At 48.6% G+C, this 20,718-nt stretch overlaps 1 protein-coding gene across 1 annotated transcript in view; it reads right to left on the bottom strand.

The window, feature by feature from the left end:
- Positions 1-8,083, bottom strand: part of CFAP92 (cilia and flagella associated protein 92 (putative)) — a 70,745-nt gene extending 62,662 nt beyond the window's left edge. Inside the window, exons 1-5 of the mRNA XM_088023211.1 lie at positions 7,822-8,083; positions 6,244-6,434; positions 5,129-5,333; positions 1,546-1,668; positions 356-443 (exon numbers count right to left, since the gene is read on the bottom strand). Of these exons, the coding sequence (XP_087879337.1) occupies positions 356-443; positions 1,546-1,668; positions 5,129-5,333; positions 6,244-6,434; positions 7,822-8,083 (869 nt within the window). The remainder of the gene's footprint in view (positions 1-355; positions 444-1,545; positions 1,669-5,128; positions 5,334-6,243; positions 6,435-7,821) is intronic.
- Positions 8,084-20,718: the final 12,635 nt, after the last annotated feature.

Here is a 20,718-nt window from a genome sequence, read left to right as displayed (position 1 = left end):
ATCTGAAGATATGGGCTGGAGTCCTGGCTTTACCAACACTCCCAAGATTCCCAAGAATTCCAATTTTAAAACTTTGAGCAAATCACTAACCACTCTGTTATGTTGTGAAGAAAACAGATAGTAATACCACCTCACAGACTGACCATGATGAGGATTGAGATAAACCAACAAGTGCAAAAGCACAGTGCATGTTTGCCCTCATAAACACAGCATTCCTTTCTCTATCCTTTAATTTCACCTGGATTGCATGAGCTCTAAGTTACTAAAAATCCACATGACTCCTGGTGAGTCTGTACGGCTTGTACAAGAGGGGGTTCCACTCCCACTCCCTAAAATAACATGGGTCCGTCCTTACCGAACTGTGGCAAGATCTTCCATTCTGGGTATCTTTTCATATTCCTCGGAGATCTTGGGCAAAGTTTCAGACTCTGCTGGGTGAGAATCTGATAATATTTATTAGCAAATGGACTTCCTGTTCCATTCTAGTTCATTAAGAAACGAGGGCCCTTTACCCATTTTGTAATGGCAGTCACCAAGCAGAGGGATGGGTGTGTGGTGAGCATAAAGAGGCTGGTTAATATGGGGCGCCTGAGTGGCTCAGTTGGTTAAGCGACTGCCTTCGGCTCAGGTCATGATCCTGGAGTCCCATGATCGAGTCCCGCATCGGGCTCCCTGCTCGGCGAGGAGCCTGTTTCTCCCTCGGACCCTCCCCCCTCTCATGCTCTCTCTATCTCATTCTCTCTCTCAAATAAATAAATAAAATCTTTAAAAAAAAAAGGCTGGTTAATAATAAACGAGTAAATGAATGAATATACAGACTAATTAGGATTATTTGGACAAATGGAGACAAGAGGGAGCCTCCAATTTCTTATATAATATCCCACAGAGGGGAAAAAAAAGTCTATTATCTATTCAGTTGTCCAATTCAACACTGTTTACTTTAGAGGATACTGGTAACACTCCCAAGATCCTTACATTCCCCACCTACAGGGAACATTACAGTGCTACCAGCAGATGAAAATTTATGTAGTCACCACAAATGGAGTTTATGCAAAGTTCTTAAGTAAATAGGAAAGTGCATGTAGGGACACGTTAATCTCAGAATACAAAATTATGTATCCAGAACAACCCTATCTATGTAAAAAAAAAAAAAAATCTTACAACAAAGGAATTTGCCATGATAACCAAAAAATTACAATGCTTGTTCCTGGTGATAGAACTACAGACCGATTTCCCTGCTTGTTTTATACTTTCTATATTCACTGACTTTTCTAAAAAAAAAAAAAAAAACACACATATATAACTTCTATAGTTAGAAAAGTTTTGTAAATCATGAAATAAAAATTAAACAAAAAAAAGGGATCAACAACAAAAAGTGATTCCCGCACTGAAACAGCACTGGCTTCTAGAGTGAACCGGCACCAGCAGGAGTTGCTGATACACAGAAAGGATCCCAGTGTCCATGCACGATGCCAGCAACACCCATCCATCCCCTTCCCTGCCATTGACTTCCCCCAGCTTGTCCACAAAGTCATGTCCACTCACCATGCAAAGACTTGATGTGTTTTCCTGCTTTTTCTTGCGCATCCTCCTGGTTCCACTCCTCTTTGATGTGTGGGGCCTGTGCAGATAACCTTCTCTGATTTAAAACCAAATTTTTCACTTCCTCTAGAATGTAGGAGAACCATTGACTCAATCAGAAATGTTTACCAAACACCTTCTATGTGTACGGCACTCTCCTAGTGCTGTAGATGGAGCAGGTGGATAAGACAGGCAGGGCCCCTGCCCTCCAGGAGCAGTTGTCTAGGCACTGCTTCAAAATATCAGGAAATCCAAACCTCAACTGGCAATGGCTACTTCCAGATTAAGACCATTACGTACTTGACATGCGTCCTTCCATTTAATCATCGCACTTCACTTGAAGGAAGGCACTCCCACTTCCCCTAGTTTACAGATGGGGAGTATGACACATAACTTTCCTGTGGTCAGAGAGCTGGTACTTATTAAGCCAGAACCACCCCCCAGGGCTCCTTGCAGCCAGCTAGGGAGATGAGCCCTCTATCTTTCACTTCTATCAATACGGGACTCTGTATGCTTGTGGCAGCAACCAACATGTGAGGAATAATGAATGCAGATAATGGAAGCTACAAGAAAGAGGTGAAGAAAAGAAGAGATGCAATTGGATTCACCGTTGAAGGAGAGGTACCATTTGTGGAGAAAGAGATGAGGCTAAGGGCCCACGAGGTATGGCCCCATAGCTGAAGGCAGGTCTCACAATGGGGAAAACCCTAGTGTTTTCAGGGACCAGGAGTGAAGGTGAGAATAGCAGTGAGAAAAGAGGCTTGGGGAACAAATTAGAGGATGCCTTCAAGACCAGACTCAGAAAATGGACCTGGTTCCCTAAGCCGCTGGGCAGCCATAAAAAGGTTCAGAGCAATGAAGTGCCAAGGTCAAAGCAGGGCTATAGACCAGTCAGGGAACAGTGGTAGGAGAGAGGAGATGGGGAAGAGACCTGGATGCAGAGGGAAGAGCCAGCTGAGGGGCAGAGAGTCCCAAAGGACACCACACAGGCAGGGACACCAACCAGGTGTTGGTTGCTATGCTAAGGGCATAGCCGGGGTCACATATGACTTAGGGCTTCATGAATGGTGCAGTCTTTGTCCAGTAACTGAGAAACCAAGAAGCCGAGCAGATTTAATAGAGGAAAAATGCTGACTTTTGATGGGATGTTCCATTCAAGACCAGCAGGCTGAAAACTAACCAGTTCTGGGCATGGGACCTATGGTTCACCCAAATACATTTCCCATCCTCTTTGGAACATGAGCCAAACCTCTCATGCTGTTTCTGCCCTCCCACAGACAAGAGTTTCAAGAAGATAGCTTTTAAGGTGAAAAAAGGCAGGACTTAAGACAACATGTACACCAGATGCATTTTCATTAAAATATTCTTTCTACTTACATGTAAAATGCACAGGGAAATGATAGCAATGACTACCTCTGGTCAAGCATCATGTGATCTTATTTCTTTCTCCCTTGTCCCAGTCAATTTTTTTTTTTAGATTATTTATGTCAGAAGGAGAGAGAGAACGTGCGTGGGGAGGGGCAGAGGGAGAAAAGCCAACTGCCCAACTGAGACCATCATCCCACGACTCCAAGATCCCGACCGGAGCAGAAATCACGAGTTGGACACCCAACCGACTGAGCCACCCAGGTGCCCATATGCTAGTTAATTTCTAAATTGTTTTACATAGTGAACATACACTGCTTATGGAAAGAAATGATTTAACATAAGAGGCAGTGATGTCAGGCGTGAGATGGGGCTTGGGGAGGGGCAAGTGCTATCATTTCAAGAACACTCACAAAGGCCCATGGCCCTCCCTGCAGGGTCTAGAACACCCTTCCTCCTCCCTTTTCTGGCCAGCTGACTCCATTTACCCTTCCACACTTGCCTCCCATGGCCCCTTCTCCAGGAATCCTTCCTGCTACACCTGCCCCAGCACCCCTGCTCCAATGCGAGCTCACTTCAGGGCAGATGTTTACCAGAAATTCTGGCTCAACAGCTCTGGGGCAGGCCCTGGAATCTGCATTTGGGCAGCCCTCCAAATGCATCTAACGCAGGTGGTTTTGAACCCCATGCTTTGAAGATGTGGGTCTTTCATTTGGTCCAAGCAAGAAAAGTCACCTTGAACCCCATTTTCTTACACAGAAACCCTACAATGAGTAGTTTAGATATAAATCAATGATTCTCAGCCAGGGGTGATTCTGCTCCCCTCCCCAAGAGACCTTTGGCAATGTCTGAAGAAAATTTTGGTTGTCACAACTGGGAGGCTACTACAGGCATCCAGCAGGTGGAGGTCATGGATGCTGCTGAGCATCCTACAGTGCCCAGGACAGCTCCCACAAAAAGAAATGATCTGATCCAAAATGCCAACAGCACCTAGGTTAAGAAACCCCAGATGTAAGTGAAAGATGAACAGTCAGAAGTGCCAAGTCCCCGGTGCCAGAAAGGCTCCCCAAGAAGGCAGGCTAGAAAGCCAGAGAAAGCAGAGGGTTTCTAGTCACCAAAAAATGGGTTCTGATTCTGGCGCTGTCACACACTTGAAGCAGGTGGTCAGTCTCCTTTGCTCACTGTAAAATGGGGGTAACTATACTTATCTGGAGCCACCAACAACAGTGACAATAGTACATACTCCTTCCATTCTCGGATGCACATCCCCATGACATTTTGACATCTCAAAAAACTGGATGCATCTTACAATTAACCCCACAGCATAGTTTAATTGGCAGCATTTTAGTTTTTAAATATAGACAACACACACTCTCTTTATTGCTAGGGGGGGGGGCGGTGCACTCCCATCACCCTGCCTCGGGGCATATAAGCAGAGGAAGTGGGAAGGTGCCCAAGGTCATTGGCTAGTTCAAGACAGGAGACAGTTTGAATTGAGCTGGCTGACTTCAAAGCCTGGATCTTTCCAGTCCTACTAGCTCTCTCCTTGGAGGTGAGCTCAAAAGGAGACTTTCTGGCATTGATAAAATATTTACCCAGGGGCGCCTGGGTGGTTCAGTCAGTTGGCATCTGCCTTCAGCTCTGGTCATGGCCTCAGGGTCCTGGGATAGAGCCCTGCGTCGGGCTCCCTGCTCAGTGGGGAACCTGCTTCTCCCTCTCCCTCTGCCCCTAACCCCCGTTTGTGAGAATAAGAATCTAGAGGATCTATATGAAAAGACTCATATGGTGGTCTCAGGGTCATGAGATTCCTAAGTTTTCTCTTGTTTCCTGGTGTTTTTTTGTCAGTGAACACCCAATACTCAGCCAGGAGACAGGCCGGTGGGGAATGCACATGTGGGTGCTGCCTGGGGACAGGAAGTCCAGAAATGTGATGGAGGTAGAGGTGGTGACCAATGCACATGCACACAGACACTGCCCACCCTCAGACACAACTCCAGGGGGCAGTACTTCCTGATGCTCAAGCTTGTCCTGGAGGGATGACGCACCACTGACACCCAAAGCCACATGCGCCCTGGGAAAGTGAGATGAAGTAAAGGAGGGGACACTGGTTTTGATTCTGTTAGCGGTGAGAAGTCACACGCCTCGAGAAACGTTTCAAACAAAACACAAATACGTGACTTACCGAAAGATCCTGTATCTTCCGAATACCCAGTATTCTTTAACCGATAATACCTGACTTTTCTCGAAACCTTGTCCTTAGTGTCCCAGACCTTCAAGGTTATTTTGTGAAAATTAATTTTCTTTAGTAATTCCTTCGTCACGTTGATGTTAAAATTTTGGGTCCATGACACCCAGACTTTGTCCCCTTCGTGCCATGGCCTCACTGTCTGTGTAAAAGAACACCAAGAGGCTCTAAGTGCAGGCCTGGGAGGCTTAGCAGCCTGAGGTTCCGCCCGCCAGCCTCGTCCTCCAGGGTGCTGCTCTCCACCTGTCTGCCTTCTCTGCCTGGCGCGCCCCCAGCCCCCACCTCACATCAGGAAATGGGTGTCCTGGCCGGGGCCCCGTCACATGTCTGGGTTCATCGGAAAAGACAGAGTCAAAGCAATTACCTGCCAATCGTGCCCTTTCCAGTAACTTCCAAGCACTGACCCAGAGTCAGGCCACAGGCAGGAGGGTGGGTGTGTGTGCAGGCAGGCAGGTGTGCACACACATGGACACACACAAGTACTCACACAAAGAAGGAAATCACAAGAGTGGCAAAAACTTTTGAAACACCAAAGAAATGACTAGATAAAGATATATAGTCTGGTAATGGGTATTATGAGGTCAGTGTGGATTCTCATTCGGTAGGTCTGGGGTGGAACCCAATACCCTGCATTTCTAGCAAGCTCCAAGGGAAGCAAGCACACTTTCTGTAGTATTAGACTGTATGTGAGGTGTATGTACACATACATATACACACACACACACACACACACACACACACACACACCCCTTTGGTAACAAGCTCCAAGGGAAGCAAGCACACTTTCTGTAGTATTAGACTGTATGTGAGGTGTATGTACACACACACACACACACACACACACACACACACACACACACACCTTTGGTAACAAGCTCCAAGGGAAGCAAGCACACTTTCTGTAGTATTAGACTGTATGTGAGGTGTATGTACACACGTACACACACACACACACACACACACACACCCCTTTGGTAACAAGCTCCAAGGGAAGCAAGCACACTTTCTGTAGTATTAGACTGCATGTGAGGTGTACACACACACACACACACCTTTACTCCTGAATCCAGGAACACTTTGGCCACCATTGGAAACACCACCATGTCAACTTTTTTAGGCTCCGCATCATCGGGCAGAAGGAAATACTCAATGTGGTAGTAACGGCGAACCTTTGCAGCAGGTTTGTCCATTTTAGGGTGTTTCCTATATTTTTCCATCAGAATTGTATATTTTCCTTTATAACCTAGAAGACATGGATTTAATGAGTCTTGTTTGAGTCTCGCATGGGAAAGCACACCCGTCTCCACAGTTCCCTGGAACCAAAAAAGAGCCTGATGCTGTGGGAGGCCGCCCACCCCCATGCTGTCTGCCCCACTTGGGGCTGAGATGCAGGTCCAGGCCCCCTAGCCAGTGGAGTAACAGGGTGCAGAAATTCACTGCATGATGCTGAGAGGGAGCGCCTCCTTACATTTTTCACCTGTGGCGCTTCACCTGCCTCCCCGTGGTCTTGGCGGTAAAAACAGTTCAAGTCACCAAGAAGACGGGTTAATTCTAAACATGGTATATATACATCTAACCAAAGAGCCTCCAGAATATCTGAGGCAAGAATGGATAGAACTACAAGGAGAAGCTGAAATTAATCTTCAGGGGGGTTAGTGCAAGTAGACAAAAATAGATATATATCAAAAGTGGAGTTCTTTTCTCTGCCCCTAATCTTAGAGGTTCAATCATGTGACTCCCTTTGGCCAAAAAAATGTGAGCAGGTGGGAGGTGCCCAAAGACTCGAAGAGTTCTGCGTTGTCTGGGCTTGCCCTCTCATGTGTCTCTGCCTTTCTGTAACAAGAATGTGTCTGGCTGACCCACGTGTCCAGGAGGAGGATGAGGGACACGGGGAGCAGAGCAGAGCCACCGCAGGGACCCTAGCCTGGAGCCGCTGATCTGCTTATCCAGGAGAACAAGGGATTCCAGTTTGAAGCCCCTGACTTGGGGAGCTGTTTGGGTTTGTTACACAGAATTTGGGGGGCAACAGGTAATTGATATACCTATACACTCAGAGATTTTCATTCAATACATCTGAGAATTTAAACAAGGAATTTGGTGATGCACAGCTAGATTATGAGAACCCATGCTGTAACCTCTTTCTCATTTACTCATCCACAAAAAGCAGATATAATACCACCTGCTTTTTAGGGTTGTTGAGAGGATTAAGCAGGTGAAGCCTATTTAATCACTCCCTTGCTTGGCCCACAGTGGGGGTTTCCTTGCAGTTTTGGAGCCTAAAATTGTAAATTTTAAAGAAGGAAACTGCCCGGCATGGTAGTGTGACCAAGGACCCTTTGGAGGGAAACCAGCCTCAGGCCAGCAGGGGGACCCAAGGTGCCAGAGGCCTGCTCTTGTGCAGGGGAGGGGGTGTCCCTAACCGGCGCTTATTGATGGGACCTTTTGGGAGCCGGTGTATCCCAGTAGCAGTTTCCTAAAATTGCAGTTTCCTTCCTGACCTCTGCTGCCAGCACTGGCCACCTCACTTGGGGAAACCAGTGGAGGGAGCTCAGGTGCCCCAAACTTCTGGGAGAAGGTCATTAGCGCACCCCATTTTGCGGAGAGTGTTGGGATTCTGCTCCAGCACTTACCAGTGTTCACTGGGAAGGCCAGTGAGATGATGAATTTGCAGGGGACAATCTGGGGCACATCGGAGTTGAAGGTGCTGGCAGGCCCATATGAGGACTCGCTGCTGCATGGGTGCTTAGAGTCTGACTCCTGGGCTTGGGCTTTGACCTTCAGGTACTCCTCCATATCACACTCACTCCCAGACTGGTAAAAGCTGGCCAGGGAGGACATGGGCCCCATGCTCACCCTGTCCTCACCCTCCCACTCCCAGGCACGCAGCGACATTCTGCAGAGCACCCACGGGCGTGGCACTCCTGGCTGCAAGAAAATAAAGGCGCTGCTGTCACCTGCCTCTGTTCCCAAGAGGTAAGCCCTGCCTCCTTCAGGATGACCCACCCTTCCCCTCCTTCCCTTCCCCTGTCCCGTCCTGGTTTGAACAGCCAAGGCCTCAGACACTGCCTGGCATGCAGTAGGCACTCAACAATGAACCACAGAGAATGGTGGCTTGCAGTAATCATGATAACAAGCAACCCGTTTCTCCAACTTGAGTCTCTATCCTCCCCCAGCCCCAGCTGCTCCTCCTTTCACGAGTCAATCATTGGCACTCTGGAATGCCAGCTCCAGGTAAGCGCAATTACCCAAGAACCGCAAAGTTGGGAGAAAACCCTGTGCTTCCAACTAGGGGAGGCCTCAGGGTAAGGGCAGCGCCAAAGCCCAGGATGAGTTTGCAATGTGGGGACAGGCGAACCGGGCGAGGGGACAGCACGTGCAAGAGTCTGGTGAGGTCAAAGAGAGCGAGACACTCCCCCCCCCCCCCCCCCCCCGCGAGACAAGGCACGAATGGGCCCTGAGTGCTGGGTTCAGGGCACAAGCTCAGGGTCCATGGAGGAGGAACCCGGGCTAACGTTTTGTTTAGCACGGGATGCCCAGCTGGAGCGGCAGGTAGAGAGGGACCTTCGGTACCTGCGAGGGAAGGCGTTGGCTAACAGCCTGGGCGTCACGGCCCCCAGGCGAGGAGGCTCCAAGGACGCAATCTGCCCACCGGAGCAGGACGCCGCTGCGCAATTATGTTTGACAGTTGCTAGGAGACGGGCGGGGCTCCGGCCCCGGGGCGGGGCTCCTCCGGGGGCGGGGCTCCTGGGGGCGGGACTTCCCGCCTCGGCCGCCGTCCCCGGACCAGGTGCACAGACAAGGTCTGGCAAAAAGGTGTATCCAAATTCAGAAACTAGTTGCCTCGTTTCATTCACTCATTCATTCATCCACTCATTCATTCAATCTTTAAGGAATTCCTACTCTGAACGTGAGCACCTATTATACGCCTCGCCCTTCCCTACACTACAGGGAACAGGGGTCTCGGCTCCCCCTATACCTCCACATTCTTCGATAAAGGCAAGGGAAGCAACGAGCTCTGAAAACTCTGATAACTCTACCCCACCCCAAACCTCTTTCACATAGACTCTCTGCTTCTGTCGCTGATGTCCTTAAAAAATCATGAGAATTTTGTTTAGTGATAATGAGCCCCAACTCAGGGATGGGGAAACTGAGGCTTAGATTGGTGGGGCGACCTGCCTGAGGTCACACAGGCGAGTGTGTCGCAGCAGCGCTGGACTGAAATCCAGACTGACTCCAAAGCCTGGGCTGGTCTGCAAACACTCCTCTCTCAATCCGCGCCCCACCCCCAGCTGGGAGGCTAGCTGTTGCTCCCAATGTAGATCACAGAATACCAAGGGGTAGGGTGCAGGGACACACCACAGAGGTAACTAGCAGGAGGGAGCAGGCTTCATGGAGGAGGTGATAAAAGCCAAACTTTGGGGTTTGCCAGGCAGTGAAAGCAAGAGAAAGTATTCCAGGCAGAGGGAACAACATATACAAAAGCCCAGAGGGGTGAAGGTGCATGGCAAGTTCAGGGAAGGGATGATGAGGCTGGAGTGGTGGGCAGGGCCCCTGGTACACAGGTGTGGAGGGCAGGCAGGGCTCCAAGACTGTAGGGAATGGGGAGCCACATTAGGTTTTCTGTTAAGGGAGTGCAGCTCCACTCCACACAGGTCATTTAAGAGAACGGGAGCTGAGGCTCCCCACATGTGACTGTTGGGGAAACTGAGGCTCTGAGGGGAGATATGACCTACCCAAGGCTAAAGAGCAAAACTGTAGCAGAGCTGGAGCTGAAACCCAGGTCCCCTTCCTCCCATCTCCTGCCTCCCAGTCTACCCCCAGGGGCTGCGGGCAGCCCCTCCTAGAATACTGCCCACCAACTGCAGTCCTCCAACATTCCTCAGCTTGCATCAGTCTAAACAAACTGAAGCTGGAGAACAGCTGTGAGGGGAAATCACCAAATGGCAGTGAGCACCCTGGGGAGAAGGACTGAAACTCTGCCCACCAAATGCCTTGCCACCCTATCGTACTGTACCACCAGCAGCCTGGAGACTACCGTCTACAAGCCAGGAAGTGCCAGTGAGACACACACGGGGTCGGAAGAAGGCTACTGGGATACACCGGCTCCCAAAAGGTCCCATCAAGAAGGGCCGGTTAGGGACACCCCCCTCCATCAATAAGGGCCGGTTAGGGACACCCCCCTCCATCAAGAAGGGCCGGTTAGGGACACCCCCCTCCGTCAAGAAGGGCCGGTTAGGGACACCCCCCTCTGTCAAGAAGGGCCGGTTAGGGACACCCCCCTCCGTCAAGAAGGGCCGGTTAGGGACACCCCCCTCCGTCAAGAAGGGCCGGTTAGGGACACCCCCTCCGTCAAGAAGGGCCGGTTAGGGACACCCCTCTCCGTCAAGAAGGGCCGGTTAGGGACACCCCCTCCGTCAAGAAGGGCCGGTTAGGGACACCCCCCTCCATCAAGAAGGGCCGGTTAGGGACACCCCCCTCCCCTGCACAAGAGCAGGCCTCTGGCTCCTTGGGTGCCCCTGCTGGCCTGAGGCTGGTTTCCCTCCAAAGGGTCCTTGGTCACACTACCATGCCGGGCCGCAGCCAATCTCTGCTGCACCTCCTGTGGGGACAGCTCTGAGTTCAGGATTGAGGGGCCATGGGTCTTAGACAAAGGGCCATTGCCTGGTCCTGGTTATACAAGAGAGTCACCTGGGAACATGTAAAAACTGCAGTCCTAAGGCTTCACTCCAGACCTTCAGCATTGATTCTCCAGGGTGGGGCTTAGGAACCAGAAACAGATTGTATTTTCCAAAGCTAGCCACCTCAATAGATTTCCTTCCGGAAGTTCTTACAGAGTGATGTCGGTACTCCTCCCATCCAGTGGTGGGTCTAGGCCCTTCCCCCTTGAACCCAGACAGACCTCTGTGACCATCTCAGCCAACACAGTATGGCAGAAGTGACGCTATGACTTCTGAGGCCAGCTCATCCAAACTCCATGTACGTCTGCCTTGTTCTCTTGGGGAGCTCATTCTAAGAATCCAGCCACTATGTTATGTCCACATGTAGATGTTCTGGCCAACAGTTCCCAGCTGACTCCCAGCCTCAACCACCAGACATGCAAGAGTGCCAGGCTTCAGATGATCCCAGCTCCCAGCCTTTGAGCTACCCCAACTGACACTGTATGTAGCAGAACCCAGCTGTTAGCATCAGGCCCTCCCCAAATTGCAGATTTATGACCAAAGTAAATTATTGTTGTCTTAAGCCACTGAGGTTTAGGATGATTTATTGCACAATAATAAATGACTGTAACATACCTCATAATTTTAAAAAGTTACCTCCCCGAAGATTCTACTGCATAGCCAAGGTTTATAACCACTGCCCTGAGAGAAATGGTGTCTAGGTCAAGCCCCGGAGGTCATGGGATGGAGTGAGGGCAAAGGTGTGCCGCCTGGTACTCAGGTGTGAGAGGTGGGTCCACAACCTCACCGCAACAAAGATGGCTTCGGGACAGGCAAAGTCAAAGTGTGTGTCCCAGTTGCCTATTGCTGCATAAGAAAGCATCCCAAAACTTAATGGCATAAAACAACAGCCCTTTATTTGTGACAGTTCTCTGGATCAGCTGGGTGGTTCTTCACTGGTGGGGCCGGGGCTCACTCACTGGGCTGTATCATCTGTATCAATAGGGCTGGAAGGTCCAAGATGGCCTCACATGTCTGGCGGTTGGTGACCTTGGCTGGGGGACCTCAATTCCCCCTCTTCCCCCCATGTGGCCCCTCATGCTCCACCAGGCTGGACTACCTCCCTCAGAAGGCATTCTCAGGGCAGGGGTCCAAGAAAGCAAAGGTGCAAGCTACAAGGTCTCTTGAGACCTAGGCTTAAAATGGCACAGCGTCACTTCGGCCATATCCGTTAACCAGAGCAAGTCACAAGGACCAGCCAAGACTCAAGGGGATGAGGAACTAACTCCACATCTGGATAGGAAGAAGGGCAAAGCCACAGTGCCGAGAGGCATCCCTTGGATGGGAGCAATTTGAAGGCATTCATTCACTGCGTCCTTTGTCCTCTCAGGGTAGAGAAACCCCAGAGCTCCCATGGGCACCCAGAGGGCTTTCTGGAGTTCTCCCAAGCCTCCGGCAGTTGGGTGCATATTTGGGGAACAGCTATACCCACCTTCTCCTTGCCATCTCTAGCCCCCCTTTTTAATAGCTCTGTTGAGGTATATTTTCTATCATAAAATTCACCCGTTTCAAGTATAGAATTCAATGATTTTAAGTAATTTTACCAAGTGATGAAATCATCACCATAAATAAGTGTTAGAACATTTTCATCTCCCTAATAAGACCCTTCACGCACATTTACGATTAATCTCTGTTCTGAGCCCCAGGCCCAGGCCACCACTAATTTACTTTCTATCTCAAAAAATGTGACCTTTCTGGACATTTCGTATAGATGGAGCCATATGATACATGGCTCGGCTTTGTGACTGGCTTCTTTCGCTTAGCAGAATGTTTTTTAAGTTCATTCACGCTGTAGCATTAATCAATACTTCATTCCTTTTTGTGGCTGAATAACGGTCCATCGTGCGATATACTACATTTTTTCCATCCGATCATCAGTTAATAGACATTGAGGTTGAACATTTAGACATTTATGAAAAATGCTGTCATGAACACACCCATGAAAGTTCTCTGTGTGGACAGATGTGTCCATTTCTCTTGGGTAGACACTTGGAGTAAAATAGTTGGGTGATGTGGTAGTGATGTGGGGAACAAAGGCAAAAGAAAAAGAATTAAATTCCCTTACTACTTACAGCCCATTGACAAGTCCTTGAGACAGGCAGAGTGACCTTCCTCTAGGAACTCAACTGCCTCCTTGTTAATACTTGGCTAGAGGCAAAAGGCAACCTTAGCTTAACATCGGCCAGACCTCCAGGATCCTGTAATTCTCGTTTTACATATAAAAATTCCTTTGGCAGTCAACAAAACCAAAAGACAACCAACAGAATGGGAGGAGACATTTGCAAATGACCTATCACATAAAGGGCTAGTATCCAAAATCCATAAAGAACTTACCAAATTCAACACCCGAGGAACAAATAGTCCAATCAAGAAATGGGCAGAAGACATGAACAGACATTTCTACAAAGAAGACATCTAAATGGCCAAAAGACACATGAAAAAATGCTCAACATCACTTGGCATCAGGGAAATACAAATCAAAACCACAATGAGATACCACCTCACACTGGTCAGAATGGTTAAAATTAACAACTCAGGAAACAACAGATGTTGGCGAGGATGCGGAGAAAGGGGAACCCTCCTACACTGTTGGTGGGCATGCAAACTGGTGCAGCCACTCTGGAAAACGGTATGGAGATGCCTCAAAAAATTGAAAATAGAGGGGGTGCCTGGGTGGCTCAGTTGGTTAAGCAACTGCCTTCAGCTCAGGTCATGATCTCAGGGTCCTGGGATCGAGCCCCGCATCGGGCTCCCTGCTTGGCAGGGAGCCTGCTTCTCCCTCTGACCCTCCCCCTGCTTGTGTTCCCTCTCTTGCTGTCTCTCTCTCTCTCTGTCAATTAAGTAAATAAATAAAATCTTTAAAAAAATGAAAGTAGAGCTACCCTATGACCCAACAATTGCACTACTAGGGATAGTAGATACAAAGATAAAAATGTAGTGATCCGAAGGGGTACCTGCACCCCAATGTTTATAGCAGCAATGTCCACAATAGCCAAACTATGGAAAGAGCCCAGATGTCCATCAACAGATGAATGGATAAAGATGTGGTGTGTGTATATATATACATATATATATACACACAATGAAATATAATGCAGCCACCAAAAAAATGAAATCTTGCCATTTGCAACGACATGGGTGGAACTAGAGGGTATTATGCTAAGCGAAATAAGTCAGAGAAAGACAATTATCGTATGATCTCACTGATATGTGGAATTTGAGAAACAAGACAGAGGATCATAGAGGAAGAGAGGAAAAAAATGAAACAAGTTGAAACCAGAGAGGTAGACAAACCATAAGAGACTCTTAATCATAGGAAACCAACCGAGGGTTGGGGATGGGAGGGGGGTGGGAGGGATGGGGTGGCTGGGTGATGGGCACTGGGGAGGGTATGTGCTGTGGTGAGCGCTGGGTGTTGTGTAAGACTGATGAATCACAGACCTGTACCCCTGAAACAAATAATACAATATATATTAATTTTTAAAAAAGATTTAAAAAATTCCTTTGGAAACTTCCTTTATTTCTACCTCCCCCAACCAAGATACCTGTTGGCAATCACCCCCCAAGCATACGGCACACTGATAAATATCTGAAGGGTCTCATGACTAATGTTTTACTAGACAGTAATAAATGACCTTTTCCTACCAACAGCTAGCCCCTCAAGGTCCTGGAAACCTTATTTCCAAAATTCCTTAGAGACTTATGCTATCCCTAACCCCCTCCCAACTTGAAAGTATATAATGGGCCGCTCCTCATGACCCCGTTGCAGCTCTTCCTGCCATTGGGTCCTGTCCCCGAGCTTTAATAAAACCACCTTTTTGCACCAAAGATGTCTCAAGAATTCTTTCCTGACCATTCGCTCCCGAACCCCAGTATTTCCACATCAGCAGTTGCATGCTTTCTCTTTTTGGGAAACTGCCAAACTGTTTTTACCAAAGTGGCTGCATCGTTTCACGTTCCCGCCATCATAGTATGAACGTTCCTATCTCTCCACACCCTCCAGAAACCATTTATTGTCAGTCTAACTAATTATGAATTCTCATGAGTATGAAATAGGATTCCACTGTGGTTTCACTTTGTAGTTCCCTAATGACTAATGATACTGAGATCTTTTCATGGACTTATTGGCCATCCATATATCCTCTTTGGTAAAATGTCTGTTCCTGTCTTTTGCCCCCTTTTTGATGGGGTTGTTCTTCTTCTTGAGTTGCAGGAGTTGTTTGTAGAGTCTGAATACAAGTCCTTTATGGGATCTATGTTTTGCAAATATTTTCTCCTGGTCTCCTGCCTGTCCTTTCTCTTTCTTAATGGCGTCCTTACCACCACTGTTTGAAGTGCAAAAGTTTTGAATTTTGATGAGGTCCAATTTACTGATTTTTTTTTCATTTTTGGACCATTCACTTTGTGTTGTATCTAAGAAATCTTTGCCTAATTCAGTCCGATTTTTAGTAGAAGTAAAATTTGGTGTCTGAACACTAAGCAAATCTACTAACCAAGACTCCTGAAAATATAAAAGCTTTGTCACTAAAAATGATGGCTCACAGACATTCCCAGACACTCCAGGGGGCTGCACAGAATGACAAAAGCTTTCTGAAAAACGGTTTGACAGTATCAAGAGCGCATAAAATGTTCCAACTCCCCGGCGCTGTAGTAAATCACTCGGGACACAGAGTCAACAGTTCACAGGGTTTTAATGGAGAAAAACTGCAAACCACCTTGATGAGCAACGCTGGGGGATGACGATGGAGAACCTCACAGCTCAGTCGTGAGAGGGAACATGAGTGGTGCTTGAGAACATTTGCAAAGGAGTATTAATGATGGCAAGGCTGTTTGGGAAGTATGGTCGATGTGCAAAGATCCCAGCAACAGCATTTCAACCGTGTTTCTTTATGTTGAGTTTAATGAGCTACAGTTCACATCCTGTAAAATTCACCCTTTTTAAGGGCTTTGACAGATGTATACAGTCGTGTAACAACCACCCCAGGGAAGTTCTTTCATGCCCAAATGCATGGAAAACGCCTCAAAACAAATACATTAAGAGTATCTGGGATCCCCTCTTCTGGTGGTGATTTGTGCTAACAAGCATTTTTTCTGGGATGTTTAAAGACACTTTAAACAATATACTTTTTGAAATGGCTCAAACAATAGTGAACTGACTTCAGAAAATCATCTCTTTGCCAGGGCCTCTGCTCCCCCACGCAGACACACACCCATCCCCCAGCTCAGACAAAAGAGCCCAGGAGACCTCTGAGTTTGCTCACTTCAAACCTTCAACAAAAACCTTGTGGGTCCGACGGGAATGATTTCAGAGGCGCCTAGTAACACTGCCCCGCAGACAGACAGGCCTGACAGTGCACCATTATCAACCCTGACTTCCCTGGCCCCCGCTGAGCTGCGGGGGGCGGAGGCCCAGGCACCGCTCCATGGCCAGATATTTAAAGGCTTTCTTTTCAATGTTGACTGGCCCAGGAACGTTACTGTTCAAAGGATTCCCTCGCCAAAAGCAGCCCCCCACTGCAGTGCCAGGGGCAGGGGGGAGCACAGCAGTCTTGCTTCATTGCCTGCTCTCAGCACTAACATGAAATCAAGTCAGATTCAACTGCACAGATGCAACTCAGAGGTCCAGAGCCGAGTTCCAGAGTCCTGTCCTAAATGTACAAGGCAAACCCACAGGCCATGGGGCTCCAGGCCTAGAAGCTTCTGCAGTCCAGCTGGGGATCCAATCAACTACCAACGTCTGGAGTCTCCCTGATTCCAACATCGCTGGATCAAAGGACAGCAAATCCCATCAAGGCCGACCAGAGGCAGTCTTCCCATATGATGCAGTGCGTTCACTGCTACAAATGTGTGTTCATACGAACCGACATTATCAGTGCCTACACTGTGCCAGGCCCCTGCTGGGACGAGGGACACCAGGTTCCTGGCTTCCTGAAGCTCAGACCTCATGTGAGGCCCACAGATCAACAGCAACACGGCGTAATAGCTGCCTTGAAAAAATATACATAATAAATAATACAAATAAAAGATATACATATCATCTACAGGCAAAGAAAATATGTGGAAGGCAATACACACCACCATTCCCGAGGGCAACCAGGGAGGCAGCTGAGAAGGAAGTTAGAGGCTGATTGTCTCCTTTCAGTGACACGGTTCCAGGGGAACAGACGTGTTTTGCTACCCTCATGGCTGACTGACAGTTTAACACAGGGAGACAGAGTCTGTCAGAGGTGCAGAGTGCCTTCAGGGTCACCAAAGGCCTCACTGAGGAGGTGATGGCCTGAGGAGGTAAACATCTGGGGGAAGCAGCTGCAAATACCCTGAAGTGAGTTAGAAGAACAGCAAGGAGGTCAGGGGGGAAGGGCAATGGCAGGAGATGAGGGGGAGGCTAGGGGGAATGTGAGCACTTTGCCTTAAGTCCCTGTAGGGGTTCCTGAGCAGAGAGAAGGGGATCCTCTGGCTTGGAGAACAGACTGTAGGAGTCCACAGGCAGTTCTCGGGGGAGCCTGCTGCAAGCATACAGGTGAGAGATGCTGGGGGGCTGGCTCTGTGTGGTACCCATGGAGTGGGGCGAGGAAGCGGGATTCGGGATGTGTGGTGAGGGTAGAGCCTGACAGACTGGATGCAGGGTGTGAACACAGAGAGGAATGGAAGATGGCAGGAACTTGCTGAGGAAGGCCTGGGGCCCCGTGTGGTGAGATGGAGGACTGAGAACATCCGTGTTACTTAACCTGTCAGGAAACCCCCGAAAACATGGCTTTTAGGAAGGTAAATGGTACAGCCATCATGAAAAACAGTTTGGCAGTTCCTCACAAATTAAACATAAAACTACCGTCCAAGCAGAGGCCTCACCCCTGGGTCTACACACAAGACAAATGAAAACATGTCCACGCAAAAACTTGCACATGAATGTTCACAGCAGCGCTATTTAGAACAGCCAAAAGGTGGGAACAACCCAAATGTCCATCAACCAATGAACAGGGAAGCAAAAAACATGGTCTAGCCACACAATGGAATATTACTGTGCCAGAAAAAGGAAGGATATACTGGTACATGCCACAGTGTGGGTGAACCTTGAAAACATGACTGTTCATGTTTTCAAAAAGGAATCAGTCACATACGGTATGATTCCATTCATATGAAATGTCCAGAATAGACAAATCTATAGAAACAGGAAATGGTGGTTGTCTAGTGCAGGAGGTGGGGGGGGTGGAAGGTGAAGGAGAAAATGAGCTAACCAGTACAAGGGTTTTGGGAAATGAGTGATGAGAATGTTATGAAGTTAGATTGTGATGGCTCTAGACTCTACAAATGTACTAAAAGCATTTATTTTTGGCGGGAAGCCTGCTTCTCCCTCTCCCACTCCCCCTGCTGTGTTCCCTCTCTCGCCGTGTCTCTCTGTCAAATAAATAAATAAATTTTTTTAAAAAATAAAAATAAAAGCACTTATTTACACCCTTCAGTGGGTGGATTTTATGGTATGTAAATGGCAAATAAGGTGTGTCCTCCCCAAAAGAAAGAAAGAAATCGTCTTGGCAAAAAGGGAAATGTTACAGCAAAGGCTAAAACATCTTTGCTCCCCAGAAATAAGCACTGCATCAGTTTTGACTCCTTCCATCTTTTTCTATTTTAATTTTTTTAAAGATTTTATTTATTTATTTGAGAGAGAACATGGGGGGGAGGGAGAGGGAGAAGCAGACTCCCCGCTGAGCAAGGAGCCCCACGTGGGACTTGATCCCAGAACCCTGAGATCATGACCTGAGCCAAATCAGAGGCTTAACCAACTGAGCCACCCAGGAGCCCCTACTTCCATCTTTTTCTATGCAGTTACATACACATGTCCTTATAGAAAATATTTAATACCATTTGGTGTGGTTTTGTTATTGTTATGGAAATCATAACATTGTACATAAGAGGCCGCAACTTGCTTATTTCACTCACCCTTTTTGGTGATTCATCATGGCTGATGCGCTGATGAGTACCAGATTGTCTCTAGTTTCTCAATACTATAAACAATGATACAGTGAACATCCTGTGCACGTGTCTTTTTCTAAGGCAGGAGCCAAGAAGTGGAATTTGTTTTGTTTTGTTTTGTTTTGAAGATTTTATTTATTTGACAGAGACAGAGATAGCGAGAGAGGGAACACAAGCAGGGGGAGTGCGAGAGGGAGAAGCAGGCTTCCCACCGAGCAGGGAGCCCGATGCGGGGCTCAATCCCAGGACCCTGGGATCATGACCTAAGCCGAAGGCAGATGCCTAACGACTGAGCCACCCAGGCGCTCAAGAAGTGGAATTGATAAAAAAAACTTTTTGTCAAAATGCTATTACTTTTATAATTTAAAAAAAAAAATTATGTCCAAAATGGCTGGGGAGAAGCATCTAACTCCATCCCTTGGGCTAAATCTTCAAGAATGAGTAGGGATTTGCCCCCAAAAAGTGCTGATTCTGGGATACTGCAGCCCAGGAGACAGAATTTTAGTGCCTTTTCAAATTCCAGGATTTATTTTTTTTTAAGATTTTATTTATTTATTTGAGAGAGAGAATGAGAGAGAGAGAGAGCACATGAGATGGGATAGGGTCAGAGGGTGAAGCAGACTCCCCACCGAGCAGGGAGCCCAATGAGGGACTCGATCCAGGGACTCCAGGATCATGACCTGAGCCGAAGGCCGTCGCTTAACCAACTGAGCCACCCAGGCGCCCCTCAGATTTAGCATTTAAATTCCTAGAGTTATACAGAAAGCCAGATTCTGCCCATCTTACAGCCAAGGACAGTTGAATAAAGTCTGCCTCTTGTTCCAACGTGGCTGGATAGCGGGTCCCAGTGCAGGTAACAGGTGCATGACATCTCGTGAAAGAGAAAGGAAAAACAGCCTAAGTCTCCCCCTGAGAAGGTAGATCTTCTTTCACCTTCCAGAAATGCGTTGTAAGGCACCAGAGAAAATGTTGGCCCAACAACCCTGTTAGCATAACCCCAGCTCAGAGACGGAACTCAGATCGCACCGCCAACTCAGCATCCGCAGGCACAAAGGTGAGGGCTAGAAACCACTTTTCTATCCCCGCCTCCCAACTCCCCATCAAACACACACACAGCTTAGAGAACGAGGGTCCATCTCAGATCGACTTCTTACCAGCGGGATGTCCCTAAAGCAGTCCACTTACTTCTCCAACCCTGTCTCTCTGCTCTAGTTACCACGTGAGCCTCTGCACCATCTATGGTGGAGCGGCACGTGAGTTTGGGAACCCTGTATCTGAATATAGGGGGAGGGGGCTTCTCCGCACCTGCGTGGAGAGAGGGCGGATAGAGCCAGCTCGCGGGGCTACCCTCGGAAGACTTTCTGGAGAAGGGGTGGAATGACACGTGGGCTTGGGGGACACACCCCCAGCAACAAGACCAGGCAGCTACCCTCCCTCTCTCCCCGGCTTCCTATCCTGCGCCCATGCCTCGCGCTGGTCCCGGGGCCAACTCTCAGCTCACGGTGGGTGGGACAGAGGGTGCCGGAGTTGAAAGCCCACAGAGCCGGGAGTGGGAAGGGAAAAGGAGACGCCAGGGACGCCCCTGGAGTGATGAGGGGAGAAGAGAGCGGGGGTCACCCGGAGAAGCAAGACAGAGAGGGACCAGGCCCCCTACCCCAGCCTCCTCCAAACGAACCCGAGTAAACACAGACGCCCGGCCAAGCCAGAGCAGCTGCTGGACACGGCCCTCCGCGCCGCTCCAACCAGACCGCGGCCGCTAAGCCCCTCCTTTCGAAGAACTCTGGGGCCGCCCCTGGAAGTGGCGGGGCGGAGGGACCCGAGGAGAGACGCGCCGCAGCG

This window comes from Eumetopias jubatus, unplaced genomic scaffold (genome assembly GCF_037043125.1).
Source record: "Eumetopias jubatus isolate StellerSeaLion01/CBP00866 unplaced genomic scaffold, mEumJub1_p1.0 scaffold_1, whole genome shotgun sequence".
Lineage (NCBI taxonomy): Eukaryota > Metazoa > Chordata > Mammalia > Carnivora > Otariidae > Eumetopias > Eumetopias jubatus.
This window is presented reverse-complemented; position numbering and strand designations above follow the sequence as displayed.